The sequence below is a fragment of the Apiospora aurea genome, assembly GCF_038362705.1.
Source record: "Apiospora aurea strain CBS 24483 chromosome Unknown utg000001l_segment0_segment0, whole genome shotgun sequence".
NCBI lineage: Eukaryota > Fungi > Ascomycota > Sordariomycetes > Amphisphaeriales > Apiosporaceae > Apiospora > Apiospora aurea.
Window position 1 is genome coordinate 6,242,626 of NW_027117388.1, and position 26,466 is coordinate 6,269,091.

General features: G+C 49.1%; 11 protein-coding genes across 11 annotated transcripts; 4 read left to right on the plus strand and 7 right to left on the minus strand.

Annotated features, from left to right (window-relative positions):
- Position 1: 1 nt before the first annotated feature.
- Positions 2 to 205, minus strand: PG986_001890 (uncharacterized protein; the record flags this gene model as incomplete). Its single annotated transcript, XM_066838112.1, has 1 exon — positions 2 to 205. One exon carries the CDS (start codon positions 203 to 205, stop codon positions 2 to 4), a length of 204 nt encoding a protein of 67 aa, XP_066707005.1.
- Positions 206 to 1,677: 1,472 nt separating this feature from the next.
- Positions 1,678 to 2,613, plus strand: PG986_001891 (uncharacterized protein; the record flags this gene model as incomplete). The annotated part of the gene is made up of 3 exons (XM_066838113.1): positions 1,678 to 2,146; positions 2,193 to 2,255; positions 2,309 to 2,613. 3 exons carry the CDS (start codon positions 1,678 to 1,680, stop codon positions 2,611 to 2,613), a joined length of 837 nt encoding a protein of 278 aa, XP_066707006.1.
- A 43-nt stretch (positions 2,614 to 2,656) lies between these two features.
- PG986_001892 (uncharacterized protein) lies at positions 2,657 to 3,069 on the minus strand (the record flags this gene model as incomplete). The annotated part of the gene is made up of 2 exons (XM_066838114.1): positions 2,657 to 2,941; positions 2,995 to 3,069. 2 exons carry the CDS (start codon positions 3,067 to 3,069, stop codon positions 2,657 to 2,659), a joined length of 360 nt encoding a protein of 119 aa, XP_066707007.1.
- A 3,191-nt stretch (positions 3,070 to 6,260) lies between these two features.
- PG986_001893 (uncharacterized protein) lies at positions 6,261 to 6,870 on the minus strand (the record flags this gene model as incomplete). The annotated part of the gene is made up of 2 exons (XM_066838115.1): positions 6,261 to 6,265; positions 6,330 to 6,870. 2 exons carry the CDS (start codon positions 6,868 to 6,870, stop codon positions 6,261 to 6,263), a joined length of 546 nt encoding a protein of 181 aa, XP_066707008.1.
- Positions 6,871 to 7,038: 168 nt separating this feature from the next.
- On the minus strand, positions 7,039 to 7,661 carry PG986_001894 (uncharacterized protein; the record flags this gene model as incomplete). The annotated part of the gene is made up of 2 exons (XM_066838116.1): positions 7,039 to 7,219; positions 7,291 to 7,661. The coding sequence occupies 2 exons, from the start codon at positions 7,659 to 7,661 to the stop codon at positions 7,039 to 7,041; spliced, it is 552 nt and encodes a 183-aa protein (XP_066707009.1).
- A 3,361-nt stretch (positions 7,662 to 11,022) lies between these two features.
- On the plus strand, positions 11,023 to 12,190 carry PG986_001895 (uncharacterized protein; the record flags this gene model as incomplete). The annotated part of the gene is made up of 3 exons (XM_066838117.1): positions 11,023 to 11,620; positions 11,671 to 12,069; positions 12,135 to 12,190. The coding sequence occupies 3 exons, from the start codon at positions 11,023 to 11,025 to the stop codon at positions 12,188 to 12,190; spliced, it is 1,053 nt and encodes a 350-aa protein (XP_066707010.1).
- Positions 12,191 to 12,761: 571 nt separating this feature from the next.
- PG986_001896 (uncharacterized protein) lies at positions 12,762 to 14,399 on the minus strand (the record flags this gene model as incomplete). The annotated part of the gene is given in 5 exon segments (XM_066838118.1): positions 12,762 to 13,109; positions 13,242 to 13,374; positions 13,386 to 14,173; positions 14,227 to 14,380; positions 14,392 to 14,399. The coding sequence occupies 5 exon segments, from the start codon at positions 14,397 to 14,399 to the stop codon at positions 12,762 to 12,764; spliced, it is 1,431 nt and encodes a 476-aa protein (XP_066707011.1).
- Positions 14,400 to 17,074: 2,675 nt separating this feature from the next.
- PG986_001897 (uncharacterized protein) lies at positions 17,075 to 18,228 on the plus strand (the record flags this gene model as incomplete). Its single annotated transcript, XM_066838119.1, has 3 exons — positions 17,075 to 17,175; positions 17,224 to 17,298; positions 17,676 to 18,228. 3 exons carry the CDS (start codon positions 17,075 to 17,077, stop codon positions 18,226 to 18,228), a joined length of 729 nt encoding a protein of 242 aa, XP_066707012.1.
- A 174-nt stretch (positions 18,229 to 18,402) lies between these two features.
- PG986_001898 (uncharacterized protein) lies at positions 18,403 to 19,014 on the plus strand (the record flags this gene model as incomplete). The annotated part of the gene is made up of 1 exon (XM_066838120.1): positions 18,403 to 19,014. The coding sequence occupies one exon, from the start codon at positions 18,403 to 18,405 to the stop codon at positions 19,012 to 19,014; it is 612 nt and encodes a 203-aa protein (XP_066707013.1).
- A 711-nt stretch (positions 19,015 to 19,725) lies between these two features.
- Positions 19,726 to 21,261, minus strand: PG986_001899 (uncharacterized protein; the record flags this gene model as incomplete). Its single annotated transcript, XM_066838121.1, has 1 exon — positions 19,726 to 21,261. One exon carries the CDS (start codon positions 21,259 to 21,261, stop codon positions 19,726 to 19,728), a length of 1,536 nt encoding a protein of 511 aa, XP_066707014.1.
- A 410-nt stretch (positions 21,262 to 21,671) lies between these two features.
- On the minus strand, positions 21,672 to 22,059 carry PG986_001900 (uncharacterized protein; the record flags this gene model as incomplete). The annotated part of the gene is made up of 2 exons (XM_066838122.1): positions 21,672 to 21,737; positions 21,790 to 22,059. 2 exons carry the CDS (start codon positions 22,057 to 22,059, stop codon positions 21,672 to 21,674), a joined length of 336 nt encoding a protein of 111 aa, XP_066707015.1.
- Between the last annotated feature and the right edge of the window lie 4,407 nt (positions 22,060 to 26,466).

Here is a 26,466-nt window from a genome sequence, read left to right on the forward strand (position 1 = left end):
TTCATAGACTCCATCTTGTACCATCGTCACTCATAACCTGGTCTATAGGGATTGTATCATCATGATTCCTCTGCTTTTCCTCCTTTTTCTGCTTCTCCTTCTTCTGCTCCTCCTTCTTCTGCTCCTCTTTCTTCTGCTCCTCTTTCTTCTGCTCCTCTTTCTTCTGCTCCTCTTTCTGACCGTCGCTTCCCTTGTTGTCTGACATGGTGATCTTACTTTCGACGGCAGACGTATAGATGAGCGGTGATAATGATACAGACTAGTAACCTGGGTTAGTAATGCTTGATAGTGTAGGAAATTGTGTGGGTGTAAGTATATGCTCACTGGTGACTTATCTGTGACGGTGGATAACGATACTGAAGAGACACTGGCAGTGTACTGATAACAGCTACGTGATCTTCTGGTGGCGATGCTGATCTGGAAAGTATCCGGTAGAATTGAGGAAGCGAATGAACAAGATGACTCGGGGCATTCTGGAAGCAGAAATAGAGAGAGACTTATACCGTTCGAACCCCATCTAGTTCGATTCGAGACAACGTAGTCCACCCTCGATTAGGGGAAGGGGTTCACCCCCGAGCTGCAACTCCCAATGGCTTGCATAAGGGCGGTAGGCATTCATATATGGCCACTCTTTGGACTAGGGAGATCAATAATAGGACTATCAATCATATTGTCAAGGGTGGAGCCGATGCATGCAATTTGGAGTTCGTTGAGCTGCAGTATTTCCTTCAATGGCTTGCCTGACGAAGTTCCTGTCACACTGTTTAGGACAGATTCGATATTGCGGGCTGGTTCTAGTTCTCTTGGAGACATCTTGTATCGTTGGTTAGCGAAATCCAAGATGACATGCCATTCCCAGTCCTATGGAGTCAGATATACCTGCATGCCGAAAATCACCTTCGGCATGTGGAGAATTTTAGTCGTTGGCCTGGCCCAAGAGGAGGGATATCGATACTTCACATATTCTACCATGACCCAGGTAGACCAATATCAGTACAAAAAGCTGTATGCATCCTGATGCATGCTGTTCCGGACGTGAAGAGATCCTATCCGAACCGCAATCTTGCCCGCATGGGGATGTCATCGTGTTGTAAGCTCTCATATGAGCGGATATGCATCTGGATCGATGTGCGTCTCATATACAACATTTTTTCTTTTTCAATTCATACCAGGCCCGGCAACTTTCAGTATTAAGACTGAGGCTGCAAATATGGTATACAGACGCAATCCTGTGTATAATAATCCATTTACGGAGATGGATATCATCATGGAGGTAGAGGCTCTGGGATTTGATGTATAGTAGCGATTGAAGACATTACTGTCAGACGGTTTCAAGTACACAACTTGATCACAGTGTCTCATCCACATAGGCCTTGCCCAGACCGTAACATAGTTGTATTGGACTAGCGCCTTCTGTGCTGAGTGAATATCACAACTCAGATTGGCATATGCCAGCCATCTGACGTAATCGAAAACTTCGATTGTTACCATGTAATCGAAAATTTCGATTTTACTACCCCGCTTCGACATACCCTTGAAAGGTCTTTGATTTGAAAACGTGCAGTCTTCTCATAATTTCTCAATGCCTACTTTATACTCTGACTTCTGTAAACTTCCATTCTAACCAAAACCTCCTGGCTTCCTCACATCACGTTTGTTATGCGCTTCTTGTGAATCATGGCTGCAACAGCGGTAATCAAAGGCCTTGATAAGCTTGGCAGTCTCGTGTGGAACGTGGACTCCGACTACGACACCTTGCATGAAAAGGTTTCGGTGATATCAGCACAGATTGCAGTTCACAAGGTTTTGGAAACCACGGTTCGACATCTACGATCTGACGCCTTGACGCAAACTGTTCAATCCAGATTGAGCAAATTCCTGGAGACCGTCCACGGACCAGAAGAGGCTAAAGGGCGGTTTGAAAATTTACGAAATCTGGATTGCCAAACTTTCATATTTGTTGCTATTTCCTTCACACCGTTGGATATTACGAAGATGAACCGGACTGAATTCAAATACCTCATTGACAATGCGGCGAAGTTCATTCGACTCAAAGCTCCCTCACAAAAATGGATGTTTCGTGATGAAATTCAGCTCGCAATAGCAGCCAAAGCCAGCCTTAAGAGTACTATTAATTTCAGAAAAGGTATGTTCTATCCTATTTAATTTAGTATGCTTATTGAGAGAGACAGCCTACCACCATCTCGAATTCCAAGATGATGAAGACGAACCACCACCCAAGCGCAGCCGTTCAGGTTAGTTAGGATGGCCTACAGAACATATAGAGACATACTGAGAGTCCTCACAGAGAAAACTCCGCCGCCCAATGGCCAATTAGATCTTGAGACAGCTGAACCCCTCATCGATGAGCAAGCGGTTACCCTCGAGACGCGGCTTACTCCATTCGCCACTGAAGCAAGGCCACAGATCTGTGGTGATACAATTGAACTCACCAAGCAAGATGTGCAAATGATCATGGGCACAAATCATGTTATTGGTAAAATCCACCTCATAGATACTTATGCGGGAACAGTAGCACCTTTCGTTACGATTTCCGTTTCCGATGAAGCGGCAAATCATTTTGCAAAGAAATACAGGATGCTCTCAGGCTAGATAGCTAAACCCCGCACCGAGGGTCTCCAATACTCCAAATCGTTCACTGCAGTGTCAAAACTTTATCTTCCGCCCTTTGAATGTATCCAACGCCAGGAGATCCAGATACTCTGAACCACCACTTGCCATCCCATGGAATGATTACTGTGTAGCCAGCGTCCTCTGTTCCGACAGCAGCGATGCGTTTGTCCGAACCAGATTTCTCGAAAATACGGACTGCTCCCTTGTCCTGAGAAACATTCACGACAACAGCCACGGTGTCTTGTGGAGGAACTATCTCTTCGCCTTTTTGTGGTGTTATCCAGGTGACGCTACATCCGCCGCCGTGCTTGGTGAAGGTATCAGTACCTCCGAAATATAGCTATTGGACCAACTACGTACCTCTTTGAAATTCGCTAGTAGGTTCTCATCCGTTGTGTACTGCAATCTAACTTTCTCAATCTTCTCGGTGCACATTATGCTCAGGTAAAATATCTCGTCCCGTCTGGCCTTGAAGCCTTAAGAGAGGAATCAAATTTCGGTAGCTGCTGACGTTTGAAATTACTTGAGCTCTGTAACAGTGGCCGTCAGTCATTGTTCAGCATGGCAGGGGCACAATTACAAGCAAATGAAAAACTTGTATTGGCATCTTCCCATGCTTTCGGAAATATGTATACCTTTCTTTAGGGGAATGTGTTGATAGAAGTTTGGGTGACGGCTTTGGGATTTTGTAAGGGGAGATTGTTTCACTTGTAGGTCAAAGGCGTCGCTACCGAAGGCAGTTTCTAGTCCTAGAATTGCAACTTTGGGTCCTTCAAGTCCGTGCAATTATTTTCCAAAATGCTAATCCTGTAGTGGAATAACCTGAGTTGTAGGTAAACCATTTGGTCGTGGTCGGGTGCGTTTGCCAGACGTAAAGTCATGGGAGCCTTAAGCGCCAAACATAGCCCAACCCTACTGCCAGCGAAATTTGCTGGACTGCCCCTCACTGCTATCACACCACCAGCCACAGACAAGCTTTCCGGCCTTTGGGGACACGAGCAACCAACCAAACTCGCGAGCATTGGGCCAATCAATCACATACGGGTACAAGAGCAAAGAGTCGATTAAGTGGTATTTAAGAACCCAGCGGTTCGCACTCATGCATTCTCTCATCACTACAATTCTTTTCGTCTGTGAAAGTTATTGCTTCTCCCACCTTGTTTAGCACGATGCAGCGTCTACAACATGAATTTACCGAGCTCGTGAACACCTGTCTCTTTAAGACGGAAAAGGACAGCGGTCGAAGAGTGAAGGTGGATGATTGTCAAAACCCTACATGCCCTAACTCTGCCGCTTATGCTCCGAAGAAGTGACCTGTATTTTTCACACTTGCAGATCTAAAAAGAAGCCTTACTGACAATTTAGATAGCTGAAACATCCATGGGATGAGAAGTTGAGATGTGTGTGTTGAGCAGGACCAGATAACCTGAGATTGCTCAAACGCATACAATCTCTTCCGACACTGCGGGTAATGTCGGGCTGGAAGACAAGTTCACGAGAGGAGGGGTTTGATTAGGCTATAATCGGAGGAAGCTGTGGGCAAACTGCCGATGGGACCCATCTTTTTCTTTGATATTACCCAGCAAATAGGTGCTGTTCTAATATACAGGGAGGCTAAGAGTGCTTTGCTTATCTAAAATTAGCGAATCTAGCGAATCATATCGTTCTCGTTTGGAACTAAAGCAGGTTGACGTAGGCAAAAACCTCATTTTCGACATGATTTCGAAAATTTCGATATTAACTTATGTATTGATGAATACCATCATGCTTCTGATTTCCCGATGTAGAGATCTCGGAGGATTTCCCGCCACCATCACATGTGAATGAGCCGTGCGTAACGTCATTGGCTACTCCAAAGCTACTCCAAAAGCAAGGTAGTGATTAGGCAGTCACTTTGCTTGACTTGGACAGGCACTGATCGAGAACTCCGGGAATGGTGGGGAATGGAAGAGGTAGAATGAATATGAGTACCTACTTTACACGTCCTCCCCTCTATGCCTTAAATTAACCATCCTTCTACATTATATCGCAACCATACCTACGATAATTTCGGCACGATGCAGATCAATCTTGCAACCACGGTTGTCAGGAGCTTGTCAACCCTTGCCTGTTCAAGTCGGCACAAGATAGCGGCCGAAGTGTCAAAGTCTTCGATTGCGGATCAACTTCATGCACTGAATCTGCTTCTTATGTTCCTAAGAAGTGAAAGGCTTGTATTAATCGGTTTATCCTCAGATGCTGTGATACTGACAAAAGTTGGTAGTTTCACTTGCATGAAGCACAGGTGTGGGTGGATGCTGTTGACTGGAGTGTCAAATCTTTATTTAGGCTACGGGTGGCCGAGCTTTCAATGCTATCTTGACCATTTGCAACAGAAAATCTACTCATCAAATTGGAAGGCTTTTGTATCGTCACCCAGCCATATGTGAATCTCCTCTAATGCGTCGAGGTCATTCTTAGGAAGTGAAACCTGCACATTCTCGTCGTACCACTCATATGTTCGACCAACGTCTTGCAAGGTCTCTCCTTGCCGTCGACAAGATCCAAAGTCGATGATGATTGCCTCCTTGCCGTCCAGCATAATATTGCTCGGATTAATATCATTATGAACCAACCCCAAAGAATGAAGATGGTCGATACCACTTTTGATGCCTTCTAAGAAATGACTATAATCCTCCGTGCCGTGGCAGACGGATCTTGATTGTCTCTTCATCAGTTTTCTTGGATTGAACCTTTGCATCAATGTGCAGTGATAATTGGCGAAACAAATCCCCGTTATTCTATCATCAGATACCTCACAACCGACGTAGGTAGCGATGTTGGGATGCGGGTATCGCTTCAGAATTTCGCAAATCTCCACTTCCTTCAAGATGGAATCTGCGATGAAAGTCGGTTGTGACCCTTGAATGCGGTCATAAGAGATCAATCGCGGCCGCTTAACGTGGCAATCGTTAGGTAAGGGATTCGGGGCCCGCGTCAGTTTCGATGAATAAGGCGGATTGTAAGCGGAAACGGGTATCAAGACATCGTTGATAAAATGTTCTGCTCTGACCTTCGATGGGGAGGAGTAACGAGCTTTTGAAACTGCATGGTGGAAATTACTGCCTTTTTGATACACGATGAGTGTAGAGACAAATTCGAAACTTCCGTCGACTTCCTCAAACGCCTCGTGCATCTCACGCACGTTAATGTATTTGTTGGTTAATTGTGCGTTGGAAAGCATATTGAAAACAGCAGAAACGAAAGAATAGTAGATATATATGGTTTGAGTGGTGAGTTCTAATTGAGAAATGACGGATCAGTCGATCGGTCGCGAAACCATGGCTGGAAAATTCTGAAGATGCAACATGCTACAATATGATTGCGGTGTAGCTGATTACCCTCTTCGGGGCTGTGGATCGCTCTGATAACCCATTGGAATTGTCCCATAGTACCACGTGCGCACATATCAGCCCCTCTCAGCCCGTTGTGCCAATTTACTACGGATGGGTACTTCATTATCCAAGAAGGGAAGAAAGGATATCAAACAAGCGACCGACCTCAGCGATAACCAAGGCACTTGATTAAACGTCAATCAAAACTTAAACTTTAGTTGTGAAAGCTACTTGATCTGCTCTTTATTGACTTTAACCTAAGCCGATCATCTTCAGTAGGTGCCTGAACCAGCAGCCTTCCCCTTGCCTTCGGCTTCTTACGTTTGATAGTCGGTGCATCCATTGCCAACTCGTCTGCAGATGTTTTAGACTCCTGTGAGGTTGATACTGCCTCTGATGAGCTAAGCGTTGTGGTGTTTTCAATAGAAAATTCATTGGTGTGTTCCACAAATTCTGTAGGCGATGAGACGGATCTTGTGCGTACCCTGCTGTTCGCCAACTTTATGGCTTCGTCCCTTTGGCACTTCGCCCACCCCAGGCTATTGCGGTAAGCTGTGAGTCCCTGTCGACAGCTTCCAATGCTCCCAGTCAAAGCCCACGAGTCTAAATGGGTCATCGTATTCTCGGGGCGGTCACCAGGCTGCGTCGGCTGTTTGACATGGGTGGTGAACATCTTGAGGGTGCCAGAGTGATATGTTGATGTGATCACACGAGAGTTTCCGTCGTATTGTGATCCGGAGCTTCCGTACGAAAAAACGCTCAGCATTCCCCTCGCACTTAGAGCACCATCGTAGTTAGCCTGCCGTATTGCGACAGCAGCCGAGCCATCAGGACCCTTCACTGCGAGAAGATTGTTCGGCATGATTGTCGGTCTGCAATGTTCCCTTCAATAATAGGGATCACATTGGTGACAATCTGCCATTCCTTTGTTGCGTGCGCGTCCTCTTTCTCAAGTTTCTAGAAATCCTCGTTCGTGAAGCGTGAAGGAGACAACGATGGTCGAGGTTCGGCAAGAACCACTCTAATCTCTTCAAGATTGTCGGAAGGTGGAGGGGGTGCCGCCATCCGGATACTCATATCTGTGTGGATAAACATTGTGGTTAATGAGATGCTGTTGGAAAGCACGGTCATACGGTCCGGTACTCTTGGTGCTCGTCGTGTTGGAGCTACGCTTCGTTGGGGATTGCGAACCGCGCTTCCGTCGCCTAAGGCTGGATTGGGTCATGTTGCGGAACTATGCTGTGTTAGACACGGCATTTGAATCGGTAAAGTAATGACATACTCCTCTGAAATCTGACAAATCCTGGCCTCCCTCCCTTGAAAGCGTTTGATTCGGCGCAGACGCGCGGGCGTCGACGCCTCGAGGTATGCTGAAGCAGACTGAAACGACCGGCTTGCGGCAGCAGTCCTTGTATTGGGACGATCGTCCGCAGGTGTTCCCGGGTGTTCGACTGCATTTCTCCGATCGAGTTCGCCCAGCGCGCCACGGATTAGGGGGGTTTTGCTGAGGTTGTCCCAGAACCGAGGTGGCGGTCGGCTTAGATGGAGGTGCTTCGGCTTCTTTCGAGGGCGTCGGTCGACGCCGTTCGGTAGCGATTCAGGAGTAGGAGCTTGTCTGCGCTTGCGCGAGCCTAAAGATAACGGTGTATTCATATGGATATACTGCGAGTTGGCGGCTGGCTATGTTGAGGGAAGGTTCTTTTATTTGTGCATAAATTCGAACTGGATTGTCGCTACACGCCGGCACTACGCGGGGGGGGCAGTTGGCCCAAGCGCCCGCAGCCCTATTGTTCTAGGGCGCTTCACGTCAGAAGTCCATTCATTCACAGCCAATAGCAGAGGCGCTCAGGCCCTGCATTGAAACGAGTCAGTGTGAAATATTAGATGCGGCTCTTTGAACCTGCCGCACACTCGTCCTGACGTTTCCGTTTCAATTGTTCCTAACCTAGCTCCGTTGCGTACACATGGCGCACTGAGTAGCGGCGCGGCCGGTCTCTGCATGGTGGAGTGGCCCGGTTCAAACCTCCGCCATCTCATGCTCCCCAGGCTCGGTCCAGCCCGTGTGACCGGCGATTGAAGGCCCCGTGGTTATCTCGGGCTATTCCCAATGGCTTCACGGTGTTATTCTATTCCATAAGTAACTGATGTTCTCACATCATAAAGGGACCGCAACTCGAAAGGGGCGATGAACGATACTGATAATGTCCCTCATGAGCTGATTGGTTCTTTACCGGCCACATTTTGATAGCATTGTAGGTCCCGGCAGCTTGGTTCGCAGGGAATTTTGGCGTAAATAAAAGCGCAAACCTCGCGCGTTTGCCTTTTGATCTATTCTCCCCGGTCTCTCCTGGTGCACTTTTCTCTTCATGTTTTCAGATCTGATGTGCTTTTTCTACCAAACTCTTTGGGCCTGTGGCCACTGGAAATGGGGCCGTTTCTCTACACAATGTGCGAAGGAACACCGCATCGGAGAAACGTGCGGCTTGAAACTCATCTGGAAAACGGAACCCCAACGTGACGCATGCAATGTGTGTGCACTGGTAGCCAAGAAACGCCTTCGAGTCGAAAAGATGGTCTGTAATATCGAGCGGTGGAAATGCGAAGGTCACCGGACTGTGACGATTGAGAAGACGAAAAAGAACTCTACAGAATTCAGCAAGCAATTGGGCGGCTACTCTCGCAGTACCAAACACAAATGAGTGGAACTGATTCACGGTTGAGCCAACCCGCAGCTACAGGGAACATGTGCCGGCTGCCGCCGATGCCATGTCTGGGCCTGCGGGAAACGGCTCCTCCCACGAAGGAGCAAGGTTGCAGTGCCATAGCTTGTCCTTCGAAACTGTCTTCCCGACATGATTCTCAAGTTGAGCGCGACACTACGCTGTAGCTTGTGCCGCCAAAACCTTTTTTACCGGAGTTCGATGTATAAGGTGCGTGCCTAGACCATCTACAGTGTTGCCGAGGCCCAGTCGATGAAGATTACAAACTCAGTGAATGAGATAACCATGTTAACCAGGAAGTCCATGTCGGAACTACAGTAACAGAGGACAAAACACATTTTACTTCGACTGTAGTAATCACGGATGGAGACAGTGGCTGTAAATGCGTTTAGAGGCAGGAGCTTGAAGTAGCACTCTGCCACCTGCATCCATGACTTACACGTAGCGCCGGACAGAGAAATGGGTACAGCTACATAGAGCATAAAACCAGCCGTTTCCCACCAGACATTGTGCATTACTCCCATTCCTGTACGAGCATTTGGGATTCTCTACAACGCTACCCACGTTGTCCGTTCCGACGCGCGTGGCCCTACTATTGCGTTCTCTGCGGTATCATTTGTGGCTGCCATTGCCGTCCGCGAACGACCTAGCTGCAGGGGGTGTCCCATTTTCGAGCACAATGTTGTTCAGGACACATCCTGGGGCTCCTCTCGCTGGGTAGGATACAGAAAGGGTTCGCCTCTTGTTTCTTCTCTCAACACTTGCCTTAAGCCGGATCAACTGGCCCATAGTCACACGATCTCGGACGTCGAAAAGGTAGTAGTTGGCACCGCCAATAACTTTCGACTCTGTCGCTCTGGCCATATAGAAGGGAGACCGAGCCAACCTCCAACAAACCCTGGGCCAGTGCGCCGCTAAAAAACGATTAGGGATGTACCCCACATCCCAGAAGTACCTGTAGCCCATCCTTCTGGTATTTACTATTGCGCTGGCACGCCAAAGAATTTGCGCCAGGGCTGATACTACAGGACTCCTAGTACTACCATGCCGCGGATCGCTGGAACTCTCCACTTCTGTGGTTATGCCACGCAACACACGAACCTACGCATCTTCTTGCTTTATGTATAATCAGACCACCCACAATGCCTCACAAACTGCCGGATAAAGCGTTACTAATGATCCTGACGTTCGAAAATGAAATGGAAGACTCAGCCTTGTCATCTTGTCTATCAAAAGCTCGCAGGGATTGCGACGCCCGTCGCATTTCGGAGGATTGTCGCATATCCATCAGCATGGGCTTTTCTTACGATCAATTCAATTCTCGGAGTACCCAATACGCCGATATTTCAAATCAATCTGCTAGCTAGCCGAGGGATTGAATGCAGATCTAGCTATATCGTCTGAAGCGTTCAAGGTCATTTTCACTAGATAGCAGAATTAGGAAGCCTCGTCTTACCGATGCGAAGTTTTGGCTACAAGGCATGTCAGCATGCTAATGTGCAGGACAGTAGCAAGCCGACTTGTAGGAGAATCTACCCAACACACCAATCCGACATTTGCAAGCTGTCCAAGATTGAGACAGTTGTGCCCGCGAGTGATATTCCACGTCCTGGGCGTCACACCAGATCTCCGGTCGGGTATAGGATCTACGGCTCTGGTGAACAATCTCGCGGCCTACCACGACCTGCATTGAGAAGCCAGCACTGCGGTTTACCCACTGGCTTGTGCAACCCACGATACTGTGGGTATGTACCGCTTCCAAAACGGTGATGCATCGGATCAGGCTGTTGCGAACTTCATGGAACGAATGAAGCGGTTCGACCTGGGTCCCCAAACAGCACGAAGGGGAGACAGCTTCGCATTGTGCATGCTCTTCTATTTAAAAAAATCCCTTCGGACCTCTTCTTCTGAGAATAAGTTTCCTCATCGTCGACGTCGGCGACGTGAGGGCTCGACCTAGTCTCGTAGTTCGAGGTTCTTATTCAACATCGGCCGATGACGAGATGATGAATGGGCCTAGTCGCCTCTGCCAACTTTGGAGGCCTTGCTTTTCAGGCGAGGACAAATCAGGGAAAACAATAAATCCTGACCACCACCCTCGAGGCTGCACTTTACTTCGACCAACAGTTCACCTTTCCCATCCATTAATCATTCTAATTAATCATCTTGATTTCATTAGCACAAATTCCTTTAAGGGGATTCCACGTCCTTACCGAGTTGATCCGCTGCCTGCGACGTACACAGGAGCTTTCATGTCTCAAGGCTTAGAGACGGTTTCCCCACATCATGATGTCATGGAAGAAGATTCTCTTGATGGAAAGCGCCAGATCAAGCTGATGCAGAACGAGGTTCTCACGCTGGTCGGCCGCCTGAATGACGCGTGCCAAGAGAGGGATGAGCTTCGTCATTGCGTTAGAGCGATAGAAGGCTTTCCAGACAAACCGGCCTTGCTGCTTAGCCTTCAGCGTGAGAATCTCGTACTGAGGAAGCAACTACTCGCTGCCCAGCCAGCTAGAGAGCATGCTAGTTGCAGCGAAGTCGGCCGTCTTGGTCCCATCGAAGTCGACCCTAGGGCTGAGCTCGAACTGATCAAGGATTCTGTTGCTGACGCATGCGCGTCGCTTGAGGGGGATGGACGCATATTGGATCCGTCAAAAGATCAAAGTGCAAGTTTGGTGCTTTCACAGTGGGCCAGCAAGGTTTTCGGGCAGGATTTGGATTTCAAATCCTTCGTCGCATCTTGTAAGAAGTTCGGAATGAAAATGGTTGACGTCCGCAGGTCCCTTGTGGCCACATCACTTTGGGCTCTTGTGTGGCAGCATCCCTTCGAAGAGATAGCAACCGCAGAGTCGCCAATGCATGACTCCTACAAGAAGCAGTTACTGGCAAGATGTAAGTCATGCCACCCAGGACGGGCTGCTCATGCTGATTGGCCAACATAGATGGGCTTGATGTTCGCCAGCTTGACACCCTTGCCTACGGGTCCTGGGTATCGGAGCCCTCGTTCAAAGATTTCGTCGCTAGTCGCTCTAAGACGTTATCGGGTTACATGTGCCACGCACTGGCCCCACTGCTGGGATCGGAGTCAAAGCAATCCGATGTCAGTGAAGTGTCTGATTGGATACCAGCAGCTCTTTTCGAAGATGCCGTGCATCGCACGATCGAACTGGCGGCGAAGCTATACCTTACCGATCGGGACTGCTTTTGGGCTTTTCCTCAGCACGGGAGCCAATTTGACTCGTATGCGATGACCTCAACTGATGTCACAACTTCCGAAGGAGGGAGTCGGACGGGGCAAGCTCCCACGATTCAGCTGTGTCTTTTTCCTGCTTTGTATATGAGTAAGTTGTCGAAGAGCTCGGCCAGTCCAGATGGGGGGCTAAGGGCACAACCACAAACACTTTAGAGGACTTGAGTGGCTACCAACTTGTTGCCAAAGGTCTCGTGCTGGTCAAGCAGTGAGGGAAGGTGTATTTCTAGATAATATAGGTGTATCACCGGTCAGCGTGAGAATTTGACTGTTCGTCATGGCTGGCTGTTTTGCAGCACATGGGAGGAACTCTACCCCTGATTTGCGTTATTCATGATCTAAGAACATAAATGTCATTCTCGAAATGTCCTCCGCAAATGTACTGCCCATGTCTCTCTTCCTTCCTGGATTGTGAGTAGCCTTTCTAAGATTCATCCTGCGTTTCCGCTTGTTCGGCATCAGCTGCGCCAGCGGACGTCGAGGTGGTTTAAGCAACGAAGCCCGCTCAAAGTCGATCAGCATGACCCCAGTCGTCTTGGGATTGAACAACAAGTTTGCCGATCGCACATCCCGATGAATCGCCCTCTCCTGGTGTAGTGCCTGCAGGGCTCGAATACCAGGCGGAAGGAACTTCTGTCTTTCGCCTTCATCCACCCGCGGAATACTGAGTCCAGCCCAAGATGGAAAGGTCACATGTACAAGATAGACTCGATGGTCATAGTAATAAACCTTTTTCATTGAACGGAGGTCAATTGCGCCCAGAAACATGGGCACGTACGCACCTTAGAGCGGCCTAAGTTGCCGATAGACGGCAGCCTCGTGCCCGAGGTCCTCGACAAAAGCCTGCACGGTGCCCTTGCTGACAAAGGTGTAGCCGTAGGCGAGGAGAGTCACTTTGAAGAGTACACTGCGTGCACCAGCATCGTCTAGGGGTATGATCCCATCGTCAAGAGACTGCTCGAGCTGTTCCCAGAGGCGAATCCACTCGTCATGACTGACAGGATGCCCACGGTTACCTGCGACACCCTTGCGGTGAAGCGACACGTTCGGGCATGTCGAATGCAGGAGCTTCCCTAGGACCAACCCCAAAAGGCATCTTGTGAACAGTATGACTGCTCCTGCACGCCGCTTCTATCTGGATGAGTCCGATGCGTCAGGCGTTGCCCCTTCTTGTCCCACGGGGGGTGGGACTATCGGGTGGTTTTGGTGCTGTTTCATCATCGTCGGATGACTCCGGTAAGTCCTTCCTTAGCTGTCCCTTACGCACCCCGTCATTCCATCGGCGGCGTCTGTTGGCGTAGGACATACGGTGAGCGACGCGGTGAGCGATCGACCTTTTCCTAGGTCGTCGGAGCATAGCAAGACGTGTTTTCTGACAATGCCGATCGTTCCTTTTCTGGAACAGACCGTAGTGTGGTTTCGAGATCCTCAGCCCACGTCTCGAGGCCAACCATGGCTCTCTGTCGCTCGTCCTGCCCATGCTGCTGACGTTTCCGATACGCCCCGAGCGCCATTAGTGTAAATAAGCATTGGCCGACAGCCGAGCAGACGTTTGCATTGAGTAGGTGAGCCAATACCTCTGGGCCAGGTTCCGCCAAATGGTAGTACAGGGTTTGAGGTTCGGCCCAATCGACTTTGAGAAACACAATCGTCTCGCCCGTGGTAAGCTGGCCGTACTCCAGACCACTTTCCATCATGTAGTGATATGTTTGCATGATGGCGGATGCTACCAGCCTCTTTGCATGGTACTGAAAGCGCGCATCAGGGTCTGCAGAGGTCGGTATAAGCTTCCGTTTTACCACTTCCTTGTATATGTTCATCGCCCGAAGCCCTACACGCAAATGTGCAGCGGTCAGCTTATGGGGCGGCTTGTACTCGTAAACATAGAGTATAGCATGTGGTGCCGACACGGAACTGTTGCCGCGGTAAACACAGATCTGGTTTGGCCGTAGCTGGTGTAGATATTGTCGGTGGTTTGGCGTCCGAGGCGGCGACGCTAGAGTTTCCCTGGCCACAACCTCCTTCGCAACATCACTGATAGCGTGAGGATGGTTCTCGAAGACGATACCATCTCCAAGCTGATAGGCGATGGCGACAACTTCCACTCTTTTCAGCTGTTCCAGAATGGCCCTGACCGGATCCTCCACGGTATTATGTAGAAAATATTCGAGGGTCTTTTCGTCCGCGATCAGCCGCTGCGAGATTCTGTTGCCGAGGCCGACTGGGAAGTTTCGGTTCTCAAAAACACGACTCCCGGTGGGGAATCATAGAGGGTGCCTAAGGCAGTTCTTTGCTGCTCGAGGAAGTCGGACCATGGCTTCAGGTTCTTCGGACACCATTTGTCACGAGGATTGGTTATTGGACCCTTCGATGTCAGCTGCGGGTCTGGTTTGATGGCGAATCTAGAGAATACGGAGGCATGGCAAGCAGCGATGTGTTCGTCTAGTGTTGTTGGTCGTGTCTGTTCCTCGGAAATATCGGCTCGTTATCGTTCGTTCTCGGCGCGTCGTCGCTCCTCCTCTCGCCCTTTCTCTGCGCCTTCGCCGCGTTTCAGGGCAACTTGGAGTTGCCTTTCCAGCTCGTTTACATCTTCGTGTCCAGCCATAATGCACAAATTGATGTCGTGATGAAAATTGGAGCATTAACTTCCACTTGTGCTGATGTTTTGAGGTGCAGTCTAATTGAAGTGGGGCCACTGAGCGTTGCGAGGGGTGACCAATGGCGCATGCAAACTTTGCGCAGTATACTTTTCATTACTGTACCGTTGGCAACTCGTAAAGTACGACAGAAGAATAATAATACGATTATGAGTTCATGCTACATGTTAACTATACGTATCGCTCTCTTCTAGATTCACCCGTCCTGAAACACCTGGTGTCGGCTGTGGCCCATTTCTGCTCGGCATATTTTCTGGCCTGTAAATCAGCGGGGTCGGATATTGCTTGCCCTACGGCCGGCGCAATTAGCTGGTGCCACCTTCAAATGCATCATGACCTACAATTTGACTGCGCTGTGGTGGCCAGCTTGGATTATCGGAAGAGGAATACTCAACCCACCGGGAGTCCATATACATGGCCATGTACATTTCAGCTCCACAGAGTTCATGGAATTCGTCCAGTTTTCTGATTATCGTCAGTCGCCGCCTGCGGAGCTTTGCCTTCTCCTGTTTGTGTTCCCTTTGCGCGCGCGTCCTCGTCGCCTTAGCAACTCGACTAGATGATTGAGTCTTCGGGCTCATGTTACTATGATAATTGCAGCAATGCCTTCTTGATAACCGTATAGTATGGAAGTGGAAAGGTGCTGATGAACTGCTCTCAAAGACTTGGGGAGAGCTATATATGTGGCTCTGTGCGGCAGCAGTTCTGACGGACATTGTCGCTATGCAGGATTACTGCTATCACGTTCTGGGTTGCGGTTTCTGGAAATAAGACTTTCTAAATCTAGAAAACGGTATGTTGTTCCTGGTTCTAAATAATCTACCCTACTTTGATCCAGCCATGTCTGCTGCTTCCATACAATCCCCGTGACCGTCTCTCATTTCATGTAGCTCTAAATTCGAGCGGGCAACTGTGGTGAACGAATTCGATGTCGGCTTGGAGCGTGAGCCGCGTATTCTCAGACAGTAACGTAGCCTGACTTACCAGATGACCGATCTTGGCCTTGAGTTGCTGGAGCTCAGCTTTCGCCAATCGCAATTTTTCCTCCGATTCTGCTAGTCTTACTTGAGTGTCGAGGAGATCGGAGGAGGTGATCTCAGAAGCCACCTTCCATGCCGCACAGCAGACATTGGACTGGCTCAAGAGATATTTGGTGGTATTGTGAAACTCAATCTCATTACTGAGCATCATTGAGAGGACGGCATCACTGTTCGACTCCATGGTGTCTGGACTTGCCAAGTTAGGTTCAAATAATTTACAAGATTTCATGAAGCTATATATCTAAGCTATGCCTCCCGGGCGGCTGAGGTTGTACATGATTGGGTGATCAAAGAAGTAACCGTTTGCACTGCAGTGATGGTTGTGTACAGGGTACTAAGCGCTGAAGCGGTCGGAAGCGTTGACCCTGTGGAAGTGGCTTTCGGACCCTCGGGAGATTTGGTCGTTGTTTCTGGTGGTACTCGACTTGATGATTCGGTGGTCACGGTACTGAGCGTTGTCATAGACGCGCCGGGCTGGTTCCCAGAGGTGGAGTGAGTGTCTATGGTGTTGGTGGCATGGATCTGTGTGTCCAAGAAGGTTGTGGTGAGTGATTGGTGGGTCGAGACTACGGTTTCTACGAAGGTACTGGATCCGGAGATGGATGTGACTAGCGATGTAAGGAGCGATGACGCTTCTTGGATGCAGCCGATCTTTCCTTCTTGGTCAGATGTGATCAACTCAGGGCTGTTGGTGCCGTTGGTGATGACTGCCTTCGTGCAGGTGGGAGCGGATTGCCCAGCGCACTTCCTGTATCTCGATTAGTGCTACCCTACCCACAAAGTGTGGGTTTAGAAATGTCACCAAAATAGGTACGCATCCCCATTCGGTGCTTCGGTAGGCACGTCGAATGCCGCCACCTGTGTGCCCATGCAGGGAAACCGGCCGAACGAGAAAACGACAGGGAGAAAGTTGTCATCGGTAAAGACGAGTCTGGCCTCACACGGCTTGCCGAGAACGTTCCTGATTCTGCGATCTGATTAGCTCCAGACCATGCCGTTCTACATGACACCTACGAGACTTGCACCGGTGAACTCGCCACCAGTTGGATAGGCGGTTGTTCCAAGCATGCCCTTGGCGTGCTAATATTGGTGAAGCTCATGGCGGAAAGCGGCAAGAAGGTCTTCATGTTGATAAGCGCGCGTGTCTAAGGAAGGCCTCAGTGGTCAGACACCAGCGTTTCAAGCTGTATATATCTAGTAGCCCTCAAATCCGGGAATCTATTTTGGGAAAACGAGCGGTCGTTTTCCAGAATGACACAACTAGTTTCAGTAAGCTGGAAATACACTTTCGAAGAGCCATAAGAAGCGTGCAAGAGAAAGGCACGGAAAATACCCTGGAAGCCCAGCCATCAAATTCAAATTCACAGAGCAGATCATGTTTTCAGACACGGAGTACAACATGACATTTGGAGAGGACGTTCTCAACACGCAGGAGATCTTGGCGGGTCCCACTTCGTCAGAACTGGTGGTCCCGGCTCCTGAGTGCAGCAATTGCAAGATGTAAGTCTACTGTTCCGATGGGTATGCCTCCTTACTCAACGCCTCTAGCCTCTTCCGACACATCATGCAGAAACTCGAGCATCTAGAGGCCGAGTTGGGGAAAAACAACCACCTTGAGCAGCGGTTCGACCGAATCGATCAGGAGCTATCTCGGAACAATAGATTGGAACGGATCGAGCGGGATCTGGTGAGAGTCGGGGACTCGACAGTTGCTCTAGCGAATGATCTAAGGAGTTTTTCCGTGGACGTTCATTCACGGCTGAAAGATGGCACCCACCAAGCACGTTAACAGGATTGGGGCCCCTAGCGTACCTCGTAAATGTAAGATAGCAAACAATTGGATCGATCCCTAGTGGATTGTTCGTCTAGCGCAATGCAGACTTGCAGTAATTGTTCATCACGTGGTGTGGTGTGGGTCACATCGTTCATCGCGGCGACGCCACAAAACAGCCCTCCAAGCAAACATGTGCATAGACCGTGCTAGCTAATACACTCCGCAGGGTTTGTCAAGGGTGTGTGCATAGTGCTTGGGGTTCTTCAAAACTGGTTTCCAACAACGAGATCCTAGTCTACGGAACCTGGTATGTGACCCGCTTGGGTCAGTCATATAACGGGGGTCTTTTGCTCGTAGAGGTGGAGCATTCTGCCAACATGACGTCCAGACACGAAAAGGCTCTTCCCCTTACCCCAGGCATGCCGGCAGCTGAGCAAGCAGCCGATGCGACGGACTCGGATAAAACTTACAGTCCCGATACATACATTTCTTTACTCGAAGAGGAAAATGAGCAGCTTAGGCTCCGGAACCAGGAGCTTGTTCGTCAGCTGAGATCCCTGCAGTATAGGCTCGCCGATGAAACAGAGACCAGGAAGGACGTCAGTGAGAAAGCCGGGCAGTACAAAGCCGGCCTGGAAAAACGCGATGCGCTGGTGGGTAACATCGCAAACGCTATCATACGCGAATTCGAACGGTATAAAGATGCCATTTCGGCTAGACCAGAAGAGCAGATTCGTGTATATTACAGAAGTAGTTTTGACCACGACTCGCCCGTGTGAGCATGGGGTAACGAGTTTATAGTGAGGAATTGAAGAGACCACATAAGCGCGCGCTTCTCCATACCAACATTTGCCCTATAAGTATCATGGTCAAGACCAAATGATAGATAAGTCTGCGCATCCAAGCTATTGTACGCCCTTTATCAAGCACAAGGCCACAGTGAGATTGTTATCATGTCCATTATTTGCCAGGTCATCCGCGATGAAAACGTACCCGTCCATGGCATGACTGTGGTGCTTCATTGCGCCGACGCTGCGGTCCGTCCTTTCGAGGCATCGACAGACATAGAGGGGAACGTCTTTCAGTGGCACCCAGCGGGAAGCACGCCGGTGAATGGTACTGGTGTCGTGGAACCCATCAACGACACACGATGGCGTATGATCTTCGCCACGCACCCGTACATGGGGGCCGAGACTACATTCCGAGAAATACCTGTCGAGTTCTACGTCTCGTCCAGGGAGCATTATCGCATTATCCTCCTGCTCTCAGACGATAGTTACGGCGTTATTCAAGAGAGGAAGCCTATTGAAGCTCCTGAGGCTTTTGTTGATGGACTGCTCTCCCTCTCTCCACGACATGGCGAGGATGCACTGGACGCACACGCCACTAAGCAAGATGATGACTCTGAGCCTTGGAAGAAGGAGCCGTCACCATACAGTCTCTACGAGGAAGTCTGCACTCAAGGCAGTCATCGAGCCCAACGCCGACATAAGGCCGCCGCTACAGAAGGACCACGGCGATCACAGAGAATCAAGATCATGGCGGAGAAGGAGGGACAAGCTTGAAATACTAGATGTACACAATTTGTAATAATATGGTCTAATTTAATCCCACCCTAATCATTGTGAGTTGGTTCAATGAACGTCCTGCGAGTGCTCCGGGTTTCTCTGCTTAACGGAGAGATTGATCGTGTCGTATAGTCGGGTATGTGATCTGGGTAAGCCAGCGAAGGTCTCGACGGCGAAGTTACTGCAGAGACAGCTGAAGAAGATATATGCGTATTGAAACTAGTTCTCGAAGCCTGGCTTATAGATGCATCACTGATCGACGAGTCTTGATTGCGATTTTGTTTTGCAGACATTCCAGCGGCCATAATCAGCGAGTTTCCCTCGATGTTCACCTGCGAGTTGGACCTTGTCTCATCGCCTAGAGGCCATCTCTGAAGGAGAGGACCCAAATAGGACCTAGGGCTGCTCGTTCGTACAAGCGGCCCTTCCCTCAGCTGGGGGCTGAAGTATGAACGCGTATCTTCCCCAATTTCAGAGTCCTGCGGCCCATGGTAACCAGTGCTTCTCGTTCGTACATTTGGCCCTCCCTCTGGTTGCGGGCCGAAGTACGAACGTGTGTCCTCGGTTTCAGTGCCTATCGGCCCATCGCTTCCTGAAAGAGAAATGGACTCCATTGGTGGCCCTAAATCGCAGCGAACGCTGCTAATAGCTCGGTGATTCTGACCAGCACGGAGTATTGGTCGCCTAACCATCAAGCCGGTCGGTGACCTAGCTGAACCGGTGTACTTGGGGAGTTCGCCCAAAAAACGCGCAGAGGGTATCTCGCTGTACGAAAAGAGTAGTAAGATGGTCCGTATTGCTGGAATCTAGGAGCTGCGGAATGAATAAGTGGTTAACCATATGTTTTGAAGATTCCATGAAGGGGCGGCCACATCGCCTGCTCATATGTTCCTCATTCTGATCCGAGCTCTCGATCTCTTGGTCTTCTGGCTGACTCTGCAAGGAGACAAGTCTAAAGATCTCAGAATCAATCTTTTTCGACGCAAAGCCCAGCATACGAGATCTTCGTAGCAGCTTTAGTAGATAATAGTCTTTCGACCCTGCGAGACTGGTACTGCTTCCTTTCTCCCGGCGAGGCGGATGGTCAGAGAGCCAGGGGGAGTATCGCATTGCGGAGATAAAGATCTCCTGGTAAGCCCAGCTAAAATCTGGATTCAACTGAGCCTCGCGAAAGTCTTCCTCCTTGTACTCGATATAGCACTTGTTAGGACGATGCCAAATCTGGTGCATCGCCTCGTAAAGCGACTGTCCCTTTTTGAGCCTTGTTAGTATCGTCGATTTAAGTATTTCTGAGCCAATGCTGAAGTATTTCATGTTTTCGTGAAATGTTTTGATGCTAGGAATTATTACATCAAGGTCAAGAATAGCGGACTCGATCCTCCTACGCCGGTCTATATCATGAATCAGAGGATATAGAACGCGTGAACGCATTAATTTCGTGATAAGTTCCCGGTCTTTTCGGCTTGCAGAAGGAGCGAGCAGTTGGACGTTTTCAACTGTTTGTGTGTCCGTGGCCAACCCGATGTCTTCTTCTTCCAGCGTTATCTTCTCCCAAACTTCGAAGGTCCGTTTTAAGTACCGTTCCATCGCCTCCCTACCGCGCGAAGCTAGATGCTTCTCTATATTTCCAAGCTCCAATCCACCTCTGAGGCCGGGGAAGCGCTTGGTCAAACGATCTAGTTGTACGACAAGCTCCGGGATGTCTAGCAGGCGTTTCAAAGCCTTCTGCTTGTGTAGCGACAGCCTGCTGGTCCACTCGTTCTCCGATCCCGTATCGCCTTCAATCTGGTATTGGCGTATCTTCCAATATGTATATCCATCCGGACGACATGTCTCGAAGTGGTATCGTTCAGCATGCGGTCGGAGAAGGAGAAGGGGATCGGTGCCCTCGGGAATACAATATAACCTCGCCGTCCACCAAGTCTCTGGTCCAGACGTTCTCATAGCCGCCTCGAGACGCTGCCTTCCATGAATGCATTCAATCTTTCGAGACGATCGGATCTGTCGGAAAGGCGGGCGAGTCCGTGCTAGGTCTTCCAACGGAATAGCAGAAGAAGCCAGGACTTCATCTAGTTCACTCGGCCACAACTTGACATCGATATGATTGATATCTATCTCTGGTTCAAAATGGCGTTGGAAAACCGACTGTAGTTTGTTAATCGCATTTTCGTCCTTATCACGGCATAGATCGACCGACAGATTTGCGATCTGGATCTGGCCTATGCCTATCAGAAATTCATTCATTTTGGCATGGGTGACACGCCTCTATCCGTAGCTCGACAAGCGCTACTTATGAGAGCTCCTCTCACGCAAGGATTCGGGATCCGGAATCCAGAAATCGAGCGACGGGTAGCTAGATCGCGAAACATGACATTAAATCTGTTATAAATAGCCAGATGGTCAGATCTATGGTTGACACGTTCAAAACAACTAACAAGAACGGTTAAAAATGAAAGGCCCTCTAAAGATCGGTCTTATCCTCATGAGCATTGTGATGGTGGTGAACTACGCGTAAGAAACAGTAACGAAAGAAATTGGGCTGCTGCTAATATCAGTAGTTCGAAGAAGCATCCGAAACGTACTTCACGACCACATGAACGACGCAGGAGAAACATGAAGTAGAGGTAATTGTGCTAATGGACTAAGTCTAAGGACTATTTTGATTCCTCTCGAGGGAGGGTCATTGCTGTCGGGGTCTTTGGGCTTGGTGGATATGTAGCCTGCACTAATATGAGCAGGTATTTTTGAATACAACGTTTTAAATACACTTACCAAGTGTCTGGAGCCTTCGGCTTGCATCTTTGATAGTTCAGCTAACTGAGCCTGCGAATGCTTGTACATCTGGAACCAATAACTGGCTGCCACACGATACTTCTCCGAGTCAGCTCCTAGAGCAGTCTCGACTGAATGAGAAGGGGGAGGAAACGGTGGCAGGGTGTTGTTTCTATGCCATGGGGGAACTCCAAAAGAAGATCTAGTGGGAGAAAGCCCGCTGGTGCAAAGGGGGAAAGTCTCATCACGTGGAGCAGACTGCTGTGACATTGTGTCTATTGGGATTTCCAGTGAGTGCAGAAATGTATAGCAACAGGAACGAGGCAATGTTGATAAGACATGAGGGCTCTTTAAGTACTTGTGGAAGAGTGGGTCTTGATATATTCTTCATGTCAAACGTGGAATCAGGCTGGTGTTCTTAGCGAGTCGATGCTCTCGACCAGGTCTTCCTGTCGTTTGTTGTACTGCACCTCTTGGCCGAACTCGCCGACAGAAGCGAGCTGGGAAGTTCTGAGTACCATTGCCGACCGGGCTGATCGAGATCATGATAGTAATGCTGTAATTATCTAGTATTATACCGCATGTACTGCACTCGACCAACAGCTCTGTTTCTGCTATATAGAAATAGAAAACGAGAAAGTGAGACTTCAGCAATTGATATATATAGCTTTCTCCCCTTCATGTAAGGATAGGATAGTGGATATTGTATTCTTTTATCATAAAGGGACTATCATTATGGATTCGTATATCCTATATGCAATCTTCTTTGCGTCCCTAGCAATTTCCCTGATTACTTACGCGAAGTACCACAAGCATCTCTATGCATTGGCATTGAGATACGGATACTACTTGAAACTGCCATGGATATCTCTTACGGTGGCTGAGGTATTTGCTATTACCATCTTGATGCTGGAAAACGCCATTCTGACTTTATTCCTACCCCGATTGACTGACGAGAGTCAGGCAATTGTATCGATCAAGCTTTCCTTGGTCCATTTGCTCCCGGTATTCTTGGGAGCAAGTACTCCCTTCTTCCACTATGTACTTCATGACACTCTTCGCAAGATTCATACTTGGCTAGGAATCAGTGCAGTCGCACAGACACTTTTCCACGGAGTTTCGTTTGCGTCGGTGGCAAATAGAGAGCAAATCATATCGGGCAGCCTCGCAGTATTCTGTTTCTTTGCAAGCTTAGTCACTGGGATGAAGTTATGGCCTAGTATACGATACATGTCCAAAAAGTTACATGGGTTTCTGGCCGTGGCTGCTATGGGGTTTATGCTATGGCACACATGGGAGGTTTCGAGATCTTTTTCCTCAACGGCCTGGATCGCAGTCTTTCTTTGTGGCTTCTCCTTGTTCTTGTCGCAAGCCATAAAGATACGCCCCTTTCGTCGTTCAGCTTCCATTACCAGTGTGGAGGTGCGAGAACATATGATTTACATGACCGTGGCCATAGGGAAAAAAGAAGAGGCCGGACCTAGCTATATTTTCCTGAAGTCTCGAGATCTGCCATTACGACAGCGTTATAGGTCTGAACCAATACTTATCTCATGGTGGGAGAAAAGTCGGCTGGAAACGAACGAATTCGGACTACTCCTGCCGAAATGGATGTTTCACTCGGAGAAACTCGCTTTTCAGGCCCAGAGGACAAGACGAGAGCCGATACAGGCATTTATTCGAGGGCCGTACCGAGACACCCATAACTTAAGCTGCTATGAAACTGTGCTTCTCACGGCGCAAGGGATTGGCATTGCTGGCGTGTTGCCCTTGATACTGTCCCTGCTAGAGAGGAAGCACAGCGATACGAGAAACAAGCGTACTGGATCCCTTACCATGTTAAACAACGATAAACTCCGGAAGCTGGATTTATACTGGCGACTAGACTCTGAGCATCAATACGATTCGGCGGTGGGCTTGCTCGATCGTCTAAGCGGGGCTCAAAGCGAATCTTCTCGCTTGCAGGTATGGATAGCTTATGATACCCACCGCAATATCAATATTCCATCAAGAACCGGCTGGTCCAGACTCGAAGAACAGTCATACCTGGAGGAGACATCATCCGCTATCAAACGACAGTCTCAGTCTACCCCAGGGAAGAGCATCGTGATTGGTATGTGATCGCAGACCTTCTTGCAGTGGCTACTGATAAAATACAGCCTGTGGTGATCCTAAGTTCTGCGATACGATGAGGCAGATCACGCGTTCCCATATATCGACCTACAACATCATCCATTTCCGTGAGGTTATCGGTACGATGTAACGGAAGTGAGCTGGTGAACTGGATTCGTGCAGTGTAGGATAGCCGTAAGACCTGGCTTACATTCGAGGCAGTGTTGGAGGTCCCAATAGGCGCCGTACGCCATACTAATGTCCATATTAATACATATATTACAGTAGTAAAATATCGCGGATATGGAGGAAACAAGTTTGTGGCATGCCAATAGGGACAATTCTACGACCTGTAATAATGAGAGGTTAGAACGTGAAGCATGTGTGGGCAAACTATCTTGCATCAGGGAGCTGCGATGGAATTGGTAGCGAACTAAGTCACTGAGTAAAGCGGGGTAGATTAGCTTTGGTGGGGCGCTCGTCCACCAGGGAGACGCTAACTAAACCAATCTTTCCCTACCCCATTGGTAGGGCTGGTAGTGCATTGTCAATCTTCCTCAACATCAGGCGTGGTTGTCGCTAGCTGCGTTTTGCGTGTGATTGCTCGGAATTGCCTCACGATTTGCCTGGTATACCGACCTCCCAAGGTATGTGGCAGACGGACATGTACGACGTCGTAATTAACCTTTACCAGTCCCAATTTGTAAGCCTATCGCAGATCATACCAGAGAACTTCTTATATAGCTATAACCTGGTACGGTGTGCATTTGGGGGGGGGTTGAAGAAATAAGCAGTTGGTTCTTTGTCTTACGAAAGATCGAAAACGGCGTTTTCGATCTTTAGCACCCCATTGTGCCCTTTGCGGCTTTCACCTCGGGCAATGCTTCGTTGGCCTATACCTAGATAAATAGATTGCATGAGCTTGCATCATGTGGCTTCTTTATTCGGTTGTCATAATTGATTACTGACGAAGTGGGTGGGGATGACTATTTTTAGGGTGTTTGCTCACTGATGACGATACGGGCTAGTCCCAATTGTACGTCCCATTTGTACCCACCCCATCCATGAATGCGATTGAGCTCTTTCCCATTTCCTGTTAGTAGCGTTCTTACCAACATTCTTTCCTGATTTCCGTTCTTGCTAGCAGCTCCTCTCTCCAGCCGCCCTGTTCTGCCACCAGTTCTGTTCTGCCTTCCTTTCTGCCAGCAGCTCTGTTCTGCCAGCAGCCCTTTTCTGCCAGCCGTTCCTTTCTGCCATCCCATCTGTTCTGCTACCAGTTCCTTTCTGCCAGCCGTTCCTTTCTGCCACCAGTTCTGTTCTGCTACCAGTTCCTTTCTGTCAGCAGTTCTGTTCTGTCAGCCGTTCCTTTCTGCCAGCAGTTCCTTGCCAGCTCCTTTCTGTCAGCAGTTCTGTTCTGCCACCAGTTCCTTTCTGTCAGCCGTTCTGTTCTGCCAGCAGTTCTGTTCTGCCAGCAGTTCCTTTCTGCCAGCAGTTCTGTTCTGCCACCAGTTCTGTTCTGCTACCAGTTCTGTTCTGTCAGCCGTTCTGTTCTGTCAGCCGTTCCTTTCTGCCAGCAGTTCCTTGCCAGCTCCTTTCTGTCAGCAGTTCTGTTCTGCCACCAGTTCCTTTCTGCCACCAGTTCTGTTCTGCCAGCAGTTCCTTGCCAGCTCCTTTCTGTCAGCAGTTCTGTTCTGCCACCAGTTCCTTTCTGCCAGCAGTTCTGTTCTGCCACCAGTTCCTTTCTGCCACCAGTTATGTTCTGCCAGCAGTTCCTATCTGCCAGCAGCCTTTTTCTGCTGCCGGTTCTTTGTCCAATTCTTCCCTGCCAGCAGTATTTTTTACAGTTCTTTCCTATTTTGTTCCTACTAGCAGCTTGTTCTCCCCAAGCCGGAACCTCCATAAAGCTCTACATAAACGCCTAGTAGGGTGCGCACCTGGTACAGCCAGCCCAGGCACATTCCACCCCACAGTGATAACAAATCATATCGTTCGCTACCATTGGTGCCCCAGCAACCCTGCAAACGTCGAAAACGACGTTTTATGTCATCCCCATCCTTACTTGTGCATTGGACCTACACCCTATTCGCCCCCAGAGAATCTCCTAGTGTCAATCCCTCTTGCACCCCATGGATCCTCCGCTTCCTCTCTTCTTTTCCTTCTTCCTAGTTAGCTCACATCGAAAACGGCGTTATCGATCTTCTTCCGTGTTTTTTGTGAGAGATATCACTTTCGATCTGTCTCCTTGGTCCTGCCCACGCGCTCCAACAACCGTATTGCGGGCGTTGAGACTTGCTCCAGCCCCATCCGACTATAAACTTCGAAGGGGTCCCTTGATCGTCACTGCCTACCACCAGTCTATTTCTTGAACTATGTGTACTCACTTTAAACGCCACCCCCTAATTTCTTCCATATTGTCATTATGCACAACGGCAACCGCCGGTACACAAGTTGTCCCGATGGCATGCAATGGTATGTTTGTTCCACTAACAAGTTTTCCGGTTGCTGTCTCATCGACCCGTGCGATAAGGAAACTTGTCCGACCACTGCATCGGAGGCAACAGTGCA